The 22,742-nt window shown below is 40.8% G+C and overlaps 1 protein-coding gene across 10 annotated transcripts in view; it reads right to left on the bottom strand.

Moving 5' to 3' along the window:
* WNK2 (WNK lysine deficient protein kinase 2) overlaps nucleotides 1-22,742 on the bottom strand; it is a 134,250-nt gene that overhangs the window by 636 nt on the left and 110,872 nt on the right. For 3 of the 10 annotated variants that reach the window (XM_086684764.1, XM_086684767.1, XM_086684763.1), the window contains one exon: nucleotides 1,562-2,316. In XM_086684764.1, coding sequence (XP_086540890.1) covers nucleotides 1,987-2,316 — 330 coding nt within the window. In that variant the 3' untranslated portion in view covers nucleotides 1,562-1,986. Of the gene's footprint in view, nucleotides 1-108; nucleotides 832-1,561; nucleotides 2,317-22,742 lie in introns of those variants that run through there. The other 7 variants (XM_086684765.1, XM_086684768.1, XM_086684766.1 and 4 more) reach the window with 6 other exon arrangements.

Genomic DNA, 22,742 nt, shown 5'->3' with positions numbered 1-22,742 from the left:
ATAGCTGCTGAGCGCCACAAGGGGCCCCCAACAAACCTGCACCGGTCCTACGAGCTTCACATCACCTCCCAAGCTTCACATCACCTCCCAAGCCTACGAGCCCAATGCTGATCCAGGAGAAGGTACAGAGGAGCCCACCTCCCGCCCTCGGTTCTGTCCACGGGGTGAGTCATGCCAACTTGGCTTTGTGCAACTTTAGCCAACACGGACAGGGGTCAGGTACCACTTAGTTGATAAGACTCACATCCTCCATGGGGTGCAGCCCACTGCATGTCTACATGCAGTTCAAGTCCAGAGTAGTTGAAAGCCGAGCAAACAGGCCTGGAGGCAGCAAAGCTGGGTCCTCAGGTCCCAGGTCCCACCTGGTGAGCACCCTGTGCAGAAGACGGGGGTCCTGCCTAACATCCCACTCTTGCCCCCTGACCCAGCTCAACATCCATCACATGTGGCTCCTGCTAGGAACACAGCACCCACCGTTCAATCCCCAGGCCCCCTCACTGCCACCCCAACCTCCTAGGCCAGGTGTCCATGGCAAGGGTGGAGCTGAGTGTTAAGCTGTACCCGGAAGAGCCTAGGATGCTGGCCGGTTCAGCTTTTATGTGGGCAGAGAGTAAGGAAAAGATGTTGTTCCACACTGTTTTCAAGCAAAAATGTTTATTTTCCTCCTTCATATATACAGTCTCTTGGGGATTCCGTGCCACTGACCATCCACGTACAAGGCCAGGACCCCAAATCTCACCTCTGGTGCAGCAGTGGAGAGGGGGGTGCATAGGAGAAAGGCAGCTTCCACCACCCCCAGGACCCAGGCGCACGAGATTCTCCACCAAGGGACTGAGGGGCACATTACAGAGAACAGAAATCTCTTACTACAGCATCGCGCCCTGCGTAATCACCTAAGAAACTCAATTCTAACCGAATTGATGGAATAACACATTTAAAATAATTTAGCCAGGTCTAGTGAGGTCCCAGAGTACAGCAGAACTATATAGTTTTCACAGCTAGGCAGCCCAAGGCAGCTGCCTTCTGATAGGAAGTGGAAAAGATCTTGGCCATGAGGAGCGGGGACTTCAGCTCCCACGGGGGGCTATTTGGTGCCCATCTGGGAGGAGTCTCACCAAAATCTCCAGAAGGGGAGTACTCACGCCACAGGCAGGGCAACCTGTGTGCACACAGCAGAATGAGACCCAGGCCTCGCTGGAAACGATGGAAAAGGAAGAACAGCTGGCAGGAGGGTCAGCAGAAACCCAGAGCTGAGGGGGCGATGGGGCCTCTGCAGGGTGGATGCCCTGCCTATACCCTACAGGCTTTGGGTCAAGAGGGTGTGGCTGCTCATCTAGCACTTTCCAGCAGGCTATGCACAGCCAAAAGCTGCTGCTGCTGTTTCTTACTAAGAGACCTACTGCTGCCAGCAACACTCTGTTCCAGTAACCACATGTCCCTGGGCAGCCTGTCGGCAGCATGCAGAGCCCTGCAGCTGGCGGGCGGGGGTGAGGATAGGGGTGTCCATCTGTCTGTGATCTGTGACCACAGAAGCCCAGAGAGGCCTCATTTACAACAGAAGTCAGGTTTTAGTTTCAGATTTATAAACCATTATCTCTGCGATTTAAAATGGGAAATAACAATATCAATGCACAAGCCAATTATAAAAATGAAATACACCTTTTCCAACGTACGGTTTTTTTTTAAACATTTCTTTCCATCAGGGAACAGAAAAGCTGGAATTCAAGGCACTGTACTTCTGCAGGGAGATTACAATGTTCTAACCATCAGTTCAAGTACAGGAAGTGGGTGCGAAGGCTGCAAGTGTAAACCATGGGAACAGAAGAAGGAACAGGGTCTGCGGCAGTAAAGGAAGCAAGCGTTGCTGCCCACACACTGGCCCCTCACCAGGCACCCATGGGCAGGCGGGGCAGAGGCCAAGCCATAAGCTGGCTCCTCCGGACTGTTCAGTTCAGCGCATTCCAGCGGCCAAGCGGGAAGAGAGAGCTATGTGATTCGCAGTCTGGGACCAGGCGCGCTGACCACAGGTGGCCGCAAGAACACGGGAAGTGCAGGCATGCCTGCTGCACCCAAGCCTAGCCCCCTGGCGGGTCTCTGGCTGCCCACCTGGGCTGCCCAGGGCCCCCAGGACACTGGAGCTGGGAGCAGGATTCCGTAGTGGCCCAGAGGCTGCGCACAGGGCGGGGCTGGTAGGCCAGAAAGGGCAGTACCTGGCATGGGCAGGCCTGGGGTGGTTCCAGGAATGGCCGCGGCAGATAGAGGGCTGGGCGCTGGGGCCAGACATGGTGTCCCCACTGCTGCTCGAGTGGCGTTCATCTACAAGACAAGAAGAGGAAGGTATGTGTGGCTGCCAACAGCTGCCCCTCCCAGGGGTCCCCACAGATTCTCTATCCTCGGCAGAGAGTAGTCTCCAGGACCTGTCATCGGATGCCTTCTAATGGCTGATATCAGAGAGACAGCATGCGGCCAGGAAGCAGCCAGTGCCCTCTCTTGCTTCTTAAGCTGCAGCCTGGCCACCCCTATGCCCCAGCTGTCCTCGCAGAGCAGACCCTGTGGGGCCTGAGTCCTGAGGATGCAGTGGTGAGTGACTGCACACCCTACCCAAGGGACTCCTGTTCGGTCAGGACCTTTATGTAAAGACCACAGCCTGGGAGCCTGTGGCAGGGCAGGCCCTCCACACCCCAGAGGAGAAGCAGCATGAGGATGAGAAAGTGGAGATGGTTGGTGAGATCAGCATGGCCAGGATACAGAAAACAGGCCACAAAGAGATTACAGCCTAACTTCAACTCTCAAGGTGCAGGCAGATCTAATAAAGCAACCAAAGAAAGCACAGCCAAATGGAGCCGGCCCCAGAAATGCAAGGCTGCTGTCCCGGCGGGTGTCACTGCCCCTTGACCCCAATCACACACCGCGGGAGGACCCCGTCTGATGCTCTCCACAGATGCAGGGAGAGTGGCTGAGAAGTTCCATACTCTTTCATGGAAAACACAGCAACCAAGGCTGGAGGCTGCCTCCTCCATCTGTGAGGACCTCTGTGGAATCTGCAGCCAAACCTCCACTGCTTTGAAATGCTAGAAGCACTTCCCCCGCAGCTCGCTCTCCTCCCAGTCCGCACTGTGGGGGAAGTCCCAGCCAAGGCAAGAAAAGGAATAGAGTCATAGACTGGAAAACAAATGAAACCATCCTCATTTGCAGAGGAAGGACTGTGTTTGGAGAAAACCAAAAGCCTGTACAAACTCATTTCTAGAACTAACAAGCAAATGTAACAAGATGGCAGGATACAAGGTACAGAATTCTATATACTAGCAATGAACAACTGGGAAGTGAAATTTAAGAATACAATTTCCATTCACATTCCAAAACATCAGTTACACAGGAATACATTTCACGAAAGATGAAAGATGTGTAACACCTACAAAACTTTGCTGAGAGAAAATTAAAAAGACACAATGACACAGATGCCATGTTCATAGGAATACTTAGGACTGTTAATATGTCAGACTTCACCCAGTTGATCAACAGACTCCATTAAATCTCAATCAAAATCCCAGCAAGCTATTTTATAGAAATAGGCTGCTTCTAAAATGTGTATGAAAGTATTAAGGACCTAGAGAAATCAAATTCTTAAAGACTAATGCTGGAGGTTGTATTGTACTAGATATTAAACTTACTGAAAGGGCGGGCCTACGCCAGCCGACTCCATCTTGTTCTGTGTCCTTCACCTTGACCACACCTCCTCCCCTTGAGTAACCCCCCCTCACCTGCCTAACAGGACTCGACCCTTCCCCAGGACCCTTCCCCAGCCAATCGGCTGAGGCCATAGCCATTACCTCACCAACTGCCCCCAGGCCCCAATAAAACCTTTGTCCTTTTGAAACTCGCCCTCTTTCCCTGGTATCTCACCGCTGCGTCGGTGCAGGTAGGGGATTGAGCTCGAGCTAGCTCGAATAAAGGCTCTTTGCTTTTGCATCGGACTCGGCTCCCTAGTGGTCTTTGGGGATCACGAATTCTGGGCATAACACTTACCATAAAGCCACAGTACTTAAGTATACTATCATAAGGATGAAAGAATTGCTCAGTGGGACAAACCCGTGAGTTCAGAAATGGATCTACACATACACAACCACCTGACCAACATCTGTACGATTCAGTGTGGAAAGGAAGGTGCTACAACAACCAGATATAAACAAAAGGAAAAAACAAAAGACTTGATCCCAACATTAAACCATACACAAAAGTTCATTTGAAGTGGCTTACAGGCCTCAATGCAGCAGCTAAAACTATGAAGGTTCTAGAAAAAAAGACAGGAACATAAGAGAATATCGGGATTTGAAAGAGGCAAAGATTCCTTATATACACACAAAAAATTAAATCATTGTATAAACTGGACCACAACAATATTGAAACTTTTGCCATTTCATGTTCACCATTAAAACAATGAAAAAACAAGCCACAGACTGGTATAATGTAGCCATAGTATATAATGAACTCACTATTTAATAATCAAGAGATAATTCAGCTTTTCAAAAGTAAAGATCACTGACCAGGCACTTTACAAAAGATGGCCAGTAAGAATATGAAAAGGAGCTCAAAAGCAAATGAAAACAATAGAAGAAACCAACTGCTAGGCCTCTGATTCTTTTTACGGGTAAATTTTCAAATAAAACATTCCACACACCTTAAAAAGCCAAAAGACAATATAAAGGAAAACTATGTAAAACAGAACTGTAAAATACTATTTGAAAGACAAGATTGAGAATTTTGGCAGAAAGCTGGAAACTTATAAAAAAGAATACAGCAGACTTCCAGGAAAATGTTGGCAGTAGGAGGATCCTAAGCTCACTTCATCCCAGGATACACCTAGATAACATCCACATGGGTGTAAATAACCCAGAAAGTGACCCAAAGACTTGCAGAACAGACTGTCCACAGCAAAATACAGAGAAGAGGTCACACTGAAGCAGGTAGTAAGGGTGGAGACATGGTCAAGATCCAGACAGACTCTCAGGACTTTCTGCAGGAGGGAGGGATGCCTCAGGCCTACAGAGGGGAGAGAAACAGACCCTCACCCCAGGCAGAGAACCCACATGAAAGTCAGAGGGGCAGAATTACACCAGTCCTTCAAATCAGCAGGGCAGCACACCCGGGACTTCAAAAATTGGCCAGCTCAGCTGTGGGAAAAACCTGGAGGGTCAGGGGAAACTGACCGCTACTCTTAGCACAACAAATAGCCCTCCTGAGATATAGCATAAAAGCAGTGGTCTGAAAAACGCCTGAGTTCTAGATTTACTTACTAATCTCAGAGTATGTGATGGAGGGGCAGGGACGTTTGGAAGACTTTTCCAAAAACAAAAGAGCTGGCGGGTGCCATTTCCTCCCCAACCCGCAGCCTAGATACAGACACCCATGGAAACCAGTGCAGCATGAACACTCCACCTAGGTTGCTAAATAGCATGCTCCACCCCTGCACTCTTCTGCAGATACCTACCTCTGATTGGACCACTTTCCACGCTTCTGATCCCCTCCTACAGCTGACCTGCACGAACCTTGCTAACACCACACACCCCACCCCACCCTCGTCCCCATGTTCTCCCACAGACCTGCCCGTCCAGTACACACTTGACCGGAGCTGATCATAGCAGTGCTACGAGTCTGGCAGTGTGCAGGCAGACCTGATGGGCCAGCACCACTCCAAAGTGACTCCTGCCAAGGGAGAAAGGATGATCACCACATATAGCAGTCCCAACTGTGGTCCCAGCTAGGGGCGGACATCTGGTTTGACTGCAGTCCCTCTCACCAACAAAAGCTTCCCAGGGAACAACACAGGGAAAGCACTCTGCAGTTCGGTGCTACTACATTTCTGGCAAATGCCTGGTCTGATGCATTTCAAGCCCAAGGCTGCCCTGGACTGGCCCACTAACAATACAAGGACCACACTCTGCCCACAACAAGCAAAGAGCCACTGCAGACTACCAGTCTGAAGGAAAAAGCGGCTTAGCCACAACAGTGGGGTACACGCAGCACACACAGGAGACACCCCTGCAGCTCCAGGTTCTGGAGAACAGGGGACACTGCAGTACATGCCACTATAGGACCCTCTTCCTCATAAGGACCACTACCTTAAGCAGGAGATGTAGCTGACTTTCCTAACACATAGAAGCAGACACAGAGAGACAAAATGAGGAGACAAAGGAATATGTCCCAAATGAAAGAACAGGACAAAATTAGAAGACAGCTAATTGAAGTGGTTAAAAGTAATATGCCTGATAGAGAATGTAAAGTAATGATGAAAGAGGTAATCACTGGACTTGAGAAAAGAGTGGAGGACCTCAGTGAGACCCTCAACAAAGAGACAAACATAAAAAAGAACAGAGATGAAGAACTCAATCACTGAAATTAAAAATACACTAGAGTGATAAATAGTGGATTAGAGGAAACAGAACAGAGCAGCAACCTAGAGGACAGAGGAATGAAAAGCAATCTGGCTGAAAAACTGGAGAGAGAAAAAGAATAATAAAAAATAAATATAGACTTAGGGAACTCAGCAAACCATCAAGTGCAGTAGTATTCACATTACAGGGATCTCAGAAGAAGAAAAAAGGGGGCAGAAAAATCTTTCTATCTCAAGAAATAATCACTGAAAATGTCTCAAATCTGGGGAAGGAAAAAGAAATCCATATCCAGGAGGCACAGAGAGCCCCCAACAAAATCAACCCAAGTAGGTCTACACCAAGACACATAAAATTCAAATGGCAAAAAGTAGTGATAAAGAGAATTTTTAAAGCAGCAAAAAAAAGAAAATGGTTACATACAAAGGAAACCCCATAAGGCTATCAGGTGGTTTTTCAACAGAAACTTTGAAGGCCAGAAGGGAATGGCATGCTGAAGGGGGAAAAAAAAAAACCATGCAGCCAAGAATACTTTACCCAGGAAGGCTATCATTCAGAATAGGAGAGATAATTTCCTAGACAAACTAAAGTCAAGAGAATTCATGACCACTAAACCATCACTTCACCCCATCCCATCTCTTCAACCATTTCTTCATCCTTAGAAATATTAAAGGGGACTCTTTGGGTGGAAAGGAAAAACCATAAGTAGGAGGAAGAAAAGTAGGAAACACAAAACCAGTAAACTTAAGTATATCTATAAAAGTCAGTCAAAGGATATATAAGAAGATGTAAAGTATACATACCTAAACGTGGGGGCAGGGGGGAGGGAAGGAGTAAAGAATCAGTTCACACTTAAGTGACCATCAACAATACAGACTGCTATATGCAGAAGATGTTATATATCAACTTAATGGTAACCACAAATCAGAAACCAGTAATAGATACGCAAAAAACAAAGAGAAAGGAATCCAAGTATATCACTAAAGAAAGCCAGCAAACCGTGAGAAGAAGACAGCAAGAGAAGAAAGCAACAGAGAATAACTACAAAAACAACCATAAAACAAGAAACAAAATGGCAGTAAGTAGATACCTATCACTAATTACTTTGAATGTAAATGGACTAAACAACTCCAATCAAAAGACATAAGGTGAAAGAATAGATAAAAATACAAGACCCATCTATATGCTGCCTACAAGGGACTCATTTCACACCTAAAGACACCTGCAGATTAAAAGTGAAGGAATGGTTGGGGCGCCTGGGTGGCGCAGTCGGTTGGGCGTCCGACTTCAGCCAGGTCACGATCTCGCGGTCCGTGGGTTCGAGCCCCGCGTCGGGCTCTGGGCTGATGGCTCAGAGCCTGGAGCCTGTTTCCGATTCTGTGTCTCCCTCTCTCTCTGCCCCTTCCCTGTTCATGCTCTGTCTCTCTCTGTCCCAAAAATAAAAAAAAAATAATAAATAAATAAATAAAAATAAAAGTGAAGGGATGGAAAAGCATTATTGTGCAAATGCATGTCAAAAGAAAACCGGGGTAGCAATACTTCTATCCAACAAAATACACTTTAAAACAATGACAGTAACAAGAGACAAAGAAGGACATCATATACCCATAAAGAGAGCAATCCAACAAGAAGCTATAACAATTATAAATATTTATGCACACAGCATGGGAGCACCCAAATACATAAAGCAGCTAATAACAGACATAAAGGAAGTAATCGATAGTAATACAATAATAGTACAGGACTTTAACACCCTACTAATAACATCAGTGAAGAGATCATCCAAAGAGAAAATAAACAAAGGAATCAGTGGCTTTGAATGGTATGTTGGACCAGATGGATATAACAGATATATTCACAGTATACATTTTTACAAGTGCACATGGAACATTCTCCAGAATAGATTACATATTATGCCACAAAACAAGTCTCAACAAGTTCCGGAAGACTGAACTCATGCCATGCATCTATTCTGACTACAATGCTATGAAAGCAGAAATCCAGCAGCAGAGAAAAATCTGGAAAGAACACAAATACACAGACTAAATAGCATGCTACTAAACAATGAGTGGGTCAACCAAGAAATCAAAGAGGAAATTTAAAAAATACATGGAGACAAATGAAAACACAACAGTCCAAAATCTTTGGGATCCAGCAAAAGCTGTTCTAAGAGAGAAGTTTACAGCAATACAGGCCTACCTCAAGAAGCAAGAAAAATCTCAAACAACCTAACCTACATTGAAAGGAGCTGGCAAAAGAACAAACAAAAATTAAAACCAGTAGAAGGAAGGAAATAGTAAATATCAGAGCAGAAATAAATGAAACAAATTTAAAAAACTAAAAACAACAACAAAACAATAGATCAATAAAATCAGGAAGTGGACTCATCAAAAGAGAGGGGGGTGGGGAGGGAAAGTGGGAGAGGACTCAAGTAAAATCAGAAATGAAAGAGGAGAAATAACAACGAACACCACAGAAATAAAAGGATTGTAAGAGAATACTGTGAAAAATTATATGACAACAAATTGGATAACCTAGAAGAAATGGATAAATTCCTAGAAAAATATAGGAAATTTGAACAGACTGATCACCAACAATGAAGTCATGTCAATAATCAAAAAACTCCCAACAAACAAAAGTCCAGGAACAGATGGCTTCACAGGTCAATTTAACCAAACATTAAAGAAAAGTTAATACCCTGTTCTCAACACTGTCCAAAAAATAGGAGAGGAAGGAAAACTTCCAAATTCATTCTACAAGGCCTCTACAAGCATGACCCTGATGCCAAAACCAGATAAAGACATCACAAACAAAGAGAACTACAGGACAATATCTCTTAACAACATGCAAAATCCTCATCAAATACTAGCAAAATGAATCCAAGAATACATTAAAAAATTATGCACCACAATCAAGTGGGATTTATTCCTGGGTTGCAAGCGTGGTTCAGTATTCAGAAATCAATCAACATGATACATCACATCAACAAGAGATAGCATAAAAACCATACGATCATTTAAATAGATGCAGAAAAAGCATGATGAAACTCCACATCTATTCATGAAACAAACTCTCAACAAAGTGGGTTTAGAGCTAACATACCTCAAGATCATAAATGCCATATATGAAAAACCCACACCTAACATCATATTCAATGGGGAAAAACTGAGAACTTTTCCCTAAGATCAGGAATAAGACAAGGACGTCCACTCTCACCACTTTTATTCACCATAGTACTGGAGAGGTCCTAGCCACAGTAATCAGACACAAAAGATGACATGATAATATCACGGAAAACCCTAAAGATTTCACCAAAAAACTGAACTGATAAACTGTTTAAAGTCAAGTTGCAGGATACAAAACCAATATACACAAGTCTGTTGCATTTCCAGACACTAATAAGAAGTAGCAAAAAGAGAAATTAAGAAAACACTCCCATTTAGAACTACACCAAAGAGAGTGAAACACCTAGGGAAAAAACTAAACCAAGTAGGTGAAAGACCTGTACTCTGAGAACTATAAAATAGTGACGAAAGAAACTGAAGATGACACAAATGGAAAGATATTCTATGTTCATGGACTGGGAGAACAAGTATTATTAAAATGTTCATAGTACCCAAAGCAATCTACACATTTAATGCAATCCTTATGAGAATACCAACAGCATTTTTCACAAAACTAGAACAAGTAATCCTATTGTATGGATTTGTATAGAACCACAAAAGACCCCAAATAGCCAAAGCCATCTTGAAAAAGAAGAACAAAACTGGCAGTAGCACAATTCCAGATTTCAAGATACACTACAAAGCTCTGGCAATCAAAACAGTATTGTACTGGCACAAAAGTATACACATAGGTCAATGGAACAGAAGAGAGAGCCCAGAAATAAACCCACGATTATATAATCAATTAATCTCTGACAAAGGTGGCAAGAATATGCAATGGGGAAAAAGACAATCTCTTCAACAAGTGGTGTTGGGAATGCTGGACAGCTACATGCAAAAGAAAGAATCTGGAACACCTTCTCATATCATACACAAAAATCACTCGAAATGGATGAAAGACCTAAATATGAGACCTGAAACCATAAAAATCCTAGAAGAGAACATAGGCAGGAATGTCTCTGAGATTGGCTATAGCAACATTTTTCCAGATAATGTCTCCTGAGGCGAGGGAAACAAAAAGCAAGATAAACAGTTGGTACTACATCAAAATAAAAAGCTTCCTGACCACAAAGGAAACAGTCAACCTAACTAAAAGGCAGCCTAGTAATGGGACAAGATATCTGCAAATGATCTAGCTGATAATGGGTTAGAATCCAAAATATAGGAAGAAGTTACACAACACCAAAAAAATAATCTAATTAAAAATAGGCAGAATACGCTAACAGACATTTCTCCAAAGAACACATACAGATGGCCAATAGACATATGAGAAGATGATGTTTAACATCACTAATCATTAGGAAGATGCAAATCAATGACATACCACCTCACACGTGTCAGAATGACTAAAATCAAAAACACAAGAAACAAGTGTTGGTGAGGATGTGGAGAAAAAGGAAACCCTCATGCAGTGTTGGTGGAAATACAAACTGGTGCAGCCACTATGGCAACAGTAGGGAAATTCCTCAAAAAATTAAAAATCGAATTTCCCTACAATCCAGGAATTCCACTACTAGGTATTTACCCAAAGAACATGAAAACTAATTCAAAAATATATATGCACCTCTATGTTTATTGCAGCATCATTTAAAATAGACAAATTGTGGAAGCATTCCAAGTGTCCACTGATAGATGAATGGATAAAGACTAGGTGGTAGGGGCTCCTGGGTGGCTCAGTCGATTGAGCCTTGACTTCGGCTCAGGTCATGATCTCGTGGTTTACAGGTTCGAGCCCCGCATCAGGCTCTGTGCTGACAGCTCAGAGCCTGGAGCCTGCTTCGGATTCTGTGTCTCCCTCTCTCTCTGCCCCTCCCACCTCATGCTCTCTCGCTCTCTCTCTCTCCCCTTCAAAAATAAATAAATATCAAAAAAAATTTTTTTAAAAAGACTAGGTGGTAGATACATACAATGGAATATTAATCAGCCTAAAAAAGAATGAAATCTTGCCTTTTGCAACAACATGGATGGGTCAGAGAGGGTATAATGCTAAGTGAAAGAAGTCAGAGAAAGACAAATCCCATATGATTTCACTTATATATGGAATTTTAAAAACAAAACAGACAAAAAACCTGACTCTTGACTGAGAACTGATGGTTACTAGAGTGAGGTGGCTGGGGGGGATGGGTGACATAGGTGAGGGGATTACGAGGACACTTATGATGAACACTAAGAAATGTACAGAATTTGTGAATCACTATGTTGTACCCCTGAAGCTAATATAATACTGTATGTTAACTATACTGTAATTTTTTTAAAGGGTATAGCAGATGTGGATGGTGATTTTCAACTTAAATAATACATTTAAAACTCAATGAATAAGATTAAAAGCAGTATAGGCACAGAGACAAATATGGTGAACTAAAAGATGTGAAGAAGGGGTACCTGGCTGGCTCAGGGGGTTAAGCATCCGACTCTTGATTTCGGCTCAGGTCATCATCTCACTGTTTGTGATACTGAGCCCCATATCAGGCTCTGTGTTGACAGTGCAGAGTCCACTTGGGATTCTCTCTCCCTCTTTCTGCCCCTCCCCCACTCATATTTTCTCTGTCTCTCAAAAAACATTAAAAAAATAAAAGATCTGAAGAAGATACCCAAACTAAACTATGCAGGGACAAAAGATTAGAAAACATGTAAGAGGGACACCTGGGTGGCACAGTCAGTTAAGCATCCAACTTCAGCTCAGGTCACGATCTCACAGTTCGTGAGTTCGAGCCCCATGTTGGGCTCTCTGCTGTCATTTCAGAGCCTTCTGATCCTCTCTGTCTCTCTCTTTCTCTGCCTCCCCTGTTTTCTCATTAAAAGAAACAACAACATTAAAGGAACAGCACATTAATTTTCACATTAAAAGACACAACAACAACAACATGTAAGGGACCAAGGACAGAGTAATATGGACTGGAATATCAGCAGAATAAGAGGGAGAGGAGAGTGGGTCAGCAGTATGGGAAGATATAATGGCGGAAAAACATCCATATTTGATTGAGAAATGAAACTGTGGAGTCAAGGAGCCCTTTGAAGTCTAAGCAGAATAAAAATGTATATTCTTAGGCATCTCATAATAAATACTCTAATTAAATGAAATGTATTAGAAGCCAGAAGAAAAAGAATTATCTTCAAAGTAACAACAGACTGGCAGCTCACTTCCAAGAAAAACAGGAAAGCCACATAACAGCACAATGAAAATGTCACAACGCTCAGAAGATTGTTGCTAACCTAGAATCCTATACCCACTGAAAATATCCTTCAAGAATGACAATGACATTAAGACATTTTTAGACAAAAATGGAGACATAAGTCATTGGTACACATATATTAAAGGAAATCCTCATGGAAGTAGATCCTAGAGGGAAGATTAGTGGCAAGAAAGAATGATGGGGCACATGAGTGGCTCAGTCGGTTGAGTGTCCAATTTTGGCTCAGGTCATGATCTCACAGTTTGTGAGTTCAGGCCCTGCATTGGGCTCTCTCCTGTCAGCATAGAGCCTGCTTAGGATCCTCTGTCCCCCTCTCTGCACCTGCCCTGCTCATGCTCTCTCTCAAAAATAAGCATTAAAAAAAATGAAAAAAACACAGTAAATATGCAGATATAAGTGAATATTGACTGTATAAAAAATGTATTGTGAGACTGAAAGTCTATATAGAATTGAAAGAAGTTAGGAGGACAGTAAAAGCTATTAAAGTGTTTTGTGGCCTTTTCATTGTCTGGGAAGTTGGTACAAGAAAATTAGACTGTGATAATTTAAGGATGTATGCTAAAGTACTTAGAATAATCATTAAGTGAACAGGAAGAGAAAGTAAAATTTCCCAGCTAACTGTGGGAGGAAAAAAAGAGTAAGAAAATATATCTCAGAGAGAAAAAGGAACATGGAACAGATAGGACAAATAGAAAACATATAAGGGATTTAAGCTAAAACATACAGTTGGCCCTGAACAACACAGTTTTGAACTGTGCAGGTCTACTTATAATCAGAGTTTTTACAGTGCACTACTGTAAATGTATTTTATTTCTCATTATTTTCTTAATATTTTTTCTCTAGCTTAGTTTATTATAAGACTATAGTATATAATACAACATAGAAAATATGTGTTAACTAACTGTTTATGTTATCAGTAAGGCTTCAACAGTAGGCTATCAGTAGCTAAGTTTTAGGGGGGGTCAAAAGTTATATGTAGACTTGACTGAGCAAGGTTGTCCACTCCCTTCACTCCTGAATTGTTCAAGAGTCTGTATATGCAATTAAATTAAATGTAAATGTTCAAAGTTTTAAAACAATTATATGCTGTTTACAAGAGAAACATCTGAAACAAGGATATAGAAATACTGAAAGTAAAGGATAGGAAACCATACCATGTAAGCAGTAACCCAACACAAGCTAGTGTACCTACAGCAACTTCAGACAAACTAGACATAAAGGCAAAAATCGTAATAGAGGTACATCATACTATTAAAAGTTCAATTCACAAGGAAGACAGTAAATCTAAATATGAACATACCTGATAACCTGCCCTCAAAATATATACAAAAGAACTGCAGTAAGAAATATACAAGTCCACACCATAGTGGGAAATTTTTTTCATTCCTCTTTCAATAACTGAAAGAATATTCAAAAACACACAAATCTCAGCAAGAATGACATAAGGAAAAGGAAGGAGTAGGCAGCTTCAAACTTCCATGCCTTCACAGAAATGGTGAAAAGACAACCAGAAACCATCGAAAATAACTTTATCAGAACTCCAGAAAACAGTTAAAGGTTTATGGCAATGAAATAGAAGTAAAAGACAAATCAAGAAAAAAGCAAATATTCAGAAGCTGGAAAGCACTGTGGTGTTTTTACTGGCCCCTGGCCCACCCCGCTTCCTAGCTTTACAACTGCCTTGAAGAGGGCAGCCTGTGTTTCCAGTGTGGGAGCCTGGCCCTCGGTTCCAGAGGGAGCAGAGCTCTCACTCACAATTTATTGTGTATGCCTATTATATCCTGTGTAAAGGCCACCTGAAGGACTGACACAAGACGCACATATCTGTCTGCATATATTTGGAATTCTCTAAGGGTAGAAAAGTGGCAGGTATTGCTCAAAAACATCGTAAGGCAACTTAAAAATCTGCAGTTGTTGGGGCGCCTGGGTGGCTTAGTGGATTGGGCATCCGACTTCAGCTCGGGTCATGATATCACGGTCTGTGAGTTCGAGCCCCACGTCAGGCTCTGTGCTGAGAGCTCAGAGCCTGGAGCCTGCTTCGGATTCTGTGTCTCCCTCTCTCTCTCTGCTCCTCACCCGCTCATGCTCTATCTCTCTGTCTCTCAAAAATAAACAAACAATAATTAAAAAAAAAAAATCTGCAGTTGCTTGGGGCCAAAGATTACAAACAAGATACACATAGATTGCCTAAAAGCCTGAGTAGAAAAGCATGGGAGAGAGTTCCTTTGGGAAATGAGGGTACTGAAAAGTATGTGTGTGCTGGGGAATTTAGAGAGCCATGTGCATGTCCAAGGCAGAATACACTGTCTCTCTCTCTCTCTCTCTCTCCCTCTCTCTCTGTCACACACACATACGACTCAGAAAACTCTAAGCTCTCACCACTATTCAATGCAAGCAAAAGTGAAGGCATAGGCAAATTGTAAATGGCCTGGCTAAGCGTTCAAGGAGTCCTCCTAGCCCTGAGCCAATCTGTAAAGACTGGGAGAGGTGTTTAAGCTCCTGATATTCAAGCAAATCTCAAGCTAATATAACCTCAGCCTTCAACAAACAAAACCAGCAAATACTGGAAAAGAGGAGAATCTAATTTCCAGAGTTATTAATTATAATATGCAAATGCCTAGTTTTCAACAAGAAATCACAGATCATACAGAGAAACAGAAAAGTACAGCCCATTAAAAGGAAAAAATTAACAGAAATTGTCCTTGAGAAAGGCTAGACATTGGACTAAGGACTTTAAAGTGGATGTTTTAACTGTGCTCAAAGAGGGGTGCCTGGATGGCTCAGTCAGTTAAGCATCCGACTCTTTCAAATATTTATTTTTTATTTTTTAAAATTTATATCCAAATTAGTTAGCATATAGTGCAACAATGATTTCAGGGGTAGATTCCTTAGTGCCCCTTACCCATTTAGCCCATCCCCCCTCCCACAGCCCCTCCAGTAACTCAGTTTGTTGTCCATATTTATGAGTCTCTTCTGTTTTGTCCCCCTCCCTGTTTTTATATTATTTTTGTTTCCCTTCCCTTCTGTTCATCTGTTTTGTCTCTTAAAGTCCTCATATGAGTGAAGTCATATGGTTTTTGTCTTTCTCTAATTTCACTTAGCATAATACCCTCCAGTTCCATCCACGTAGTTGCAAATGGCAAGATTTCATTCTTTTTGATTGCCAAGTAATACTCCATTGTATATATATACCACATTTTCTTTATCCATTCATCCATCGATGGACATTTGGGCTCTTTCCATAACTTTGGCTATTGTTGATAGTGCTGCTATAAACGTGGGGGTGCATGTGTCCCTTCGAAACAACACACCTGTAACCCATGGATAAATGCCTAGTAGTGCAATTGCTGGGTCGTAGGGTAGTTCTATTTTTAGTTTTTTGAGGAACCTCCATACTGTTTTCCAGAGTGGCTACACCAGCTTGCATTCCCAAAGCATCCGACTCTTGATTTCAGCTCAGGTCACGATCTCATGGTTCAGGAGTTCAAGCCCCCACATTGGTCTCTGCGCTGACACTGCAGAGCCTGCTTGGGATTCTCTCTCTCTGCCTCTCCCCTGCTTGCGCTGTCTCTTTCTCTCAAAATAAATAAGCAAACTTAAAAATATGCTCAAAGATCTAAAGGAAACCATGGACAAACTGAAATGAGGAAAATCAGGCAGAACATTATGAGACTATCAATAAAAAGACAAATTATAAAAGGAACCAAATAGAAATATCAGAACTGAAAAATATCAGAACTGAAAATTAAAAATCCACTAGAGGGGCTCAACAGCAGATTTGAGTAGCAAATAAAGAATCAGCAAACTTGAGATCATTGAGCAAACAGCAAACATTGAGATCAAGTTGGAATTACCCAGTATGAGGAACAGAAAGAAAAAGGAATGAACAAACATATACAGAGCCTGAAGGATCTGTGTGATATTGTTAAGCCAGCCAATGTATACATTATGGGAGTCTCAAGAGAAGAGAGAGAGGGCAGAAAAAAAATACCTGAAGTTCAGAAAGACAAGACTTTCAGCCAAGAATTCTATATCCAACAGAATGATTCTTCAAGAATGAAGGGGAAACTAAGACTCCCGGGTAAACAAAATCTAAGAGAAGTTGTTACTAAAAAGTCTGCCTAACCAGGAATGCTAAAGTGAGAGAGAATAATACACAGCAATTTGAAGCCATTATAAAGAAATAAATTAGGTAACTACATAAATATACTATACTTGTGGTTTTAATTCCTTTTTTCCCTATGTGATTTAAAAAGCAAATACACTATACAGAAATAATAAATCTACATTATTGGGCACACACGTATTGGGCACACAGTGGGGGAAAAATACAAAGAGGAAGAGATGGAGATGTATAGGAGCAGAGTGTTTATATACTATTGAAACAAAGTATTATTCAAACTAGGTCATTGTAAGTTTAAGGTGTTAATTGTAATCCCTGTGAGAACCAATTAGAAAACAACTAAAATATATACCAAAAAAAGTAAAGAGGAAGGGAATAAAAGTTACACAATACAAAAGAACCAACTAAATTTTTTAAAGGCAATAATGGGAGGATTGAGAAATAAAAGCCTGTAAGACATACAGAAAACAAATAGTTAAATGTCATAATTCCTTATTCATAATTACTTTAAATGTAAATGTATTAAATTTTCCAATTAAGGGGTGCCTGGCTTTTTCAGTCAGTTAAGCTTCTGACTCTCGGTTTCAGCTCAGGTCAGGATCTCACAGTTTATGTGTTTGAGCCCTGCATTAAGCTCTGCGCTGTCAAGTGCCGAGCCTGCTTTGGATTCTCTCTCTCCCTCTCTCTCTGTCCCTCGCCCTGCTTGTGTTTGTCTCTCAAAATAAGTAAATAGGCTTAAAATTTTTCCGATTAATAAGCAGAGAGTAGCAGAATAGTTAAAAATGATGGTCAATCTATGTGCTATCTACCAGAGACGCACTTTAGATGCAAAGACGCAAAGAAGCTGCAAGCAAGAGGATGGAAAAAGAAAAAGAGAGCTGGGTGGGCGCTTTACTGCAGGCAAAACTTATTTTAAGTCAAAACAGGTTACGTGAAAAGACGAAGATCGTATATTGATAAAAGTTTTGATCCATCAAGAGGTAATAATTATAAGTATATATTTATCTAAAAACACACCCCAAATTATATGATGCAAATGTAGAACTGAAAGGAGAAACAAGACAGTTCTACACTAGCCATTGTAGACTTTAATACTCCATTTTTAATAAAGAACAACAGGACAGATCACTAAGAACAGACCTAAGGAAGCTCCCATAAGCCAATTAGCACGAACAAAACTATCCAACAAGAGTAGAATTCCTTTTCTTTACGTGTATGTAAAAGATCCCCAGAATAGGCCTCATGTTAGGCCACAAAACAAGTCTTAATAAGTAAAATAAACACAAAATATATAAATACAGTACAAACCTGAAAAGATCCGAATCATACAAAGTATCTTTTCTAACACAATGAATAAAATTAGAAATCAATAACAACAAAATTACTAGAAAACTGGCATATATGCAGAAACGAAACACATACTTAAACAACCAAAGGATCAAAGACATAATCACAGGGGAAATGAGAAAATAACTGAGACAAATGAAAACAGAACACATAAAAATTTATGAGATAAAGCAAAAGAAGTTCTCAGAAGGAAATTTATAGCTATAAATGCCTACATTAAAAATTTTAAATCAATAACTGTATACCATATAAAAGAGAACCGGAGGTCATAAAGAAAAATTAAAGCAAATGAATTAAAAATGAAACCAAAAGTTGGTTCTTAGAAAAGATTAACAAACTGACGAAGTTTTAGCTACCAAACTAAATATTTACATGAAATATAAAAATCCCTAGAAACACAGAAACTACCAAGGCTGATTCAAGAAGAAATAGAAAACTGAACTAGACATGTAACAAGTAATGAGACTGAATTAGTAATCAAAAACCTCAACAAAGAGAAGCCAAACTTTTAAAGAAGAATTAACAGCAATCTTTCTCAAACTCTTCCAAAAGTTGAATAGGAATAAACTTATTTTTTGTGACCAGCATTATCTTGACACTAAGGCCAGATAAATACATCACAAGAAAATTATGGACTGATACCCCAATGAATATTGATGCAAAAATCCTCAATAAAACATTAGCAAACTTAATTCAGTAGCACAATAGGAGTATATACACCACGACCAGGTGGGATTTATCCTAGGAATTAATGCAATGGTGGTTTAACATAAAAATCCATGTAATACATCATTAACAAGATGAAGGATAAAGAAACCTACAATCCTCTCAATTAATGCAGAAAAAGTATTTGACAAAATCCAACTCTCTTTCATGATAAAGGCACTCAACAAACTATGAACAGAATAGAACTCCCTCAATACGATAAAGACCATATATGAAAACCCACAGCTAACAGTATATACTCATATACTTAATGGTGAAAGTCTGAAAGCTTTTCCTCCAAAGTCAAGAACAAGAAAAGATACCTGTTTTTTCCATTTCTGTTCAATATAATATTAAAAACTATAGCCAGAGATATTAGGCAAGGAAAAAAAAAGGCATCCAAACTGGAAAGGAAGAAGTAAAATGATCCTTGTTCAGAGATGACATAATCTTATAAGTAGATAACCCTAAAGAACACACACATACAAAACTAATCCATGAATTCAGCAAAGATGCAGGGTACAAAGTCGGCTGCATTTCTATACACTAACAGTGAACAATCTGAAAAGAAATCAAGGAAACAATTACATTTACAGTAACATAAAAGTAATAAAATGTTTAGGAATAACTTCAAGGAGTTGAAAGACTTACACACTGAAAGCTACAAAACACTGCCAAAGGAAATTAAGACATAAATAGGGGTGCCTGGGTGGCTCAGTTGGTTAAGCATCTGACTTCAGCTCAGGTCATGATCTCACAGGTTGGGAGTTCGAGCCCTGCATCAGGATCTCTGCTGTCAATACAGAGCCCCCTTCAGATCTTCTGTCCTCTTCTCACTCTGCCCTTTCCCCACTCATGCACTCTCTCTCTCTCTAAAGTAAATAAACATTTTTTTTTAAAAACACATAAATAAATGGAAAGACATCACATGTTCATGGATTGGAAGACTTACACTGTTACCATCAAATAGTACCCAAAGTGATCTACAGATTCAATGCAATCACTACTAAATTCCCAATGGCATTTTTTTTTTTAAGAAATACAAAAACCCATCCTAAAATTCATATGGATTCTCAAGGGACCCACAATAACCAAAACAATATTGAGAAAGAAAAACAAAGTTGGAGGGTCATACTTCCCTGATTTTGAAACTTAACTACAAAGCTACAGAAATGAAAACAATGTGATACTGGAAAAAGGATAGACATATACACTAATAAAATAGAACAGAGACCCTAGAAATAAACCTTTGCAAATACAGTCCATTCATATTCAACAAGAGTACTAAGACCATCCAATGGGGAAAGGATAGTCTTTTCAACAAATGGTATTGGGGAAACTGGTTACCCACATGCAAAGGCATGAAACTGCACCCTTATCTAACACCACAGACAAAAATTCACCAAAGTGGATAAAAGGCCTAAACATAACAGCTAAAATTATTAAACTCTTAGAAGGAAAGAGGGGAAAGGCTTCACAACATTGGATCTGGCAATAATTTCTTGGGTATGACACCAAAGACATGAGCAACAAAAACAGGTAATTGGTCTTCATGAAAATTAAAAACTTGTGCATCCAGAGACACTGTCCAAAGAGTAAAAAGACAGCTCCGAGAATGAGAAAAAGTATTTGCATATCACATATCTGATGAGGGATTAAAATCCAGAATATACAGAGAACTCCTTAAAACTTAATAACAAAGACAAATAATTAAGAAATGGGCAAAGGACTTGAACTGCTATTTCTCTAAGGAAGATGTACAAATGGCCAATAAGCACATGAAAAAAGGCTCAAATCCCTGATCATTAGGGAAATGCTAGTGAGAACCACAGTGAGATACCACTGTGGTATCAGGATGGCTATTTAAAAAAAAAACCTGAAAGTACAAAGTATTGGCAAGGATGAGGAGAAACTAGAACCCTGTTGTACTGCTGGCAGGAATGTAAAGTGGCACAGCTACTAGAAACAGTCTGCAATTCCTCAAAAATTTACAAATAGTATTATTATATGATCCAGTGATTTTACTTCTGGGTATTCTTTAAAAAGAATTGAAAGCAGGGACTCAGAGATACTTGCACACCTATGTTCACGGCAGCATCGCTCACAGTAGCCAATAGGTATAAGCAACCCAAGTGTCCATCAACAGATAAACAGACAAAACGTGGTTATCAACGTACACTGGCATAGTTCTCAGCCTTAAAAAGGAAGGAAATTCTGACACCACTTACAGGACGGATGAACCTTGAAGACGTTATGCTGCGTGAAATAAGCCAGACCAAAAAAACAAGTAGTGTAGGATCCCACTTTATAGAGAGACCAACAGGAGTCAAATCCATAGAGACAGAAAGTAGAGTGTTAGTTTCCAGGGACTGAGGAAGGCGGAGGGGAATGGGAGTTCTTTTTCAATAAGGACAGAGTTTCATTTTTGCAAGATGAAAAAATTTTGGAGATGCACGGTGGTGATGGTTGAACAACAATATTAATGCTTAATGCACTTCAAGTGACACTTAAAGATGGTTGAGATGGCAAATTTTATGTCGTGTATTTTACCATTTAAAAAATTGGGGAAAATGAAGGACTTTTTAAAAAAACTTTGAAGTATAGCTGACATAAAATATTAAATTAGTTTAACATATACAACATAATGAGTCAACATATATATACATCACAAAATGGTCACCACAGTATTACTGATCATATTCCCCATCTACTTTTCTTTCCCCAAAAGAGTAAAGTTCTGCTACAGCATGACTGGACCTTGTAAACACTGTACTAAGTGAAATAAGCCAGACAGCAAAGGGCAAATACTGTATGATTCCACTTAAATGAGGTGCTTAGTGTCGTCAAATTCATAGAAAGTAGAAAAAAAGTTAACATAGGCTGCAAAACTAGCAGACCAGAGGTGGAGACTGGAGAGTTATTTCTTAATGAGTTCTCTATTTCGGACGATGAAGTTATACAAACGGATAGTGGTAGTGTTCACACGCCGCTGTGTATGTACTGAATACTACCGAATTGAACACTTAAAAATGACTAAAATGGTAAATTTTATGTTATATAGATTTACCACAGTAAAAAAAAAAAAAATGTTTTAAAAAATCCTGTTAAGAATCTAAGCCATTAGAACAAGGGGCTTAGCGAGCTGACAGATGGGGCACAGCCCTGCACAGGTACTCCATGCGCTAGAGTCCAGGTAGCCAAGCAGACTCTCGCCCATTGGGGCTCAGGGAAAAGACCCTCCAGGGCTGTCAACTCTGCCAAAGGATAACAGAGAGTGGGTTTGAGGAGTCAGGACTGCGGCTGTCAGAAGGGAGCCACTGTCCCTCGCCACTCAGAGGATACAGGGAGGCCAGGGCACAGTGTGTGTGGCAGGAATGCGGAAGCTGCCCCAAGCACTGGGGCAGCTGCTGGCAAGACTGACTGACAACTGGGCCAAAGAGCCAGGCCCAGCAAATTTTACAGGACCAAAAACACCAGAAGTTTGTTCTTTTATCACAGTGCACTTGGGCTAAAAAGTGAGAAAATTAATAACTATATTACTTCAAACCACAGTGGAAATTACAAAATAGTTCAGACTGTAATGCTGCACAGCAAAACCTTTAGGACGCAGCTAGAACCACGGGAGAAATTTTTATAGATTGAATGTCTATATTATTAAACAGGAAAGACCAGTAATCAATTACCTGCACATCTCAAGAAACTTTCTAGAACTTAAACAGTAGCCCAAACATAGAAATAAGGAAGGAGATAATAAGAAGAGAAACTGGTGACACATAAAGAATACCATCAAAGCCAAAACGACTTCTTTGAGAAGGCTAAT

This window comes from Puma concolor, chromosome D4, assembly GCF_028749965.1.
Source record: "Puma concolor isolate L17-30 chromosome D4, mPumCon1.1.hap2, whole genome shotgun sequence".
In the NCBI taxonomy this organism is placed as follows: Eukaryota; Metazoa; Chordata; class Mammalia; order Carnivora; family Felidae; genus Puma; species Puma concolor.
Note: the sequence above shows the minus strand (reverse complement) of the source record. Positions and strands in the feature narration are given on the sequence as shown.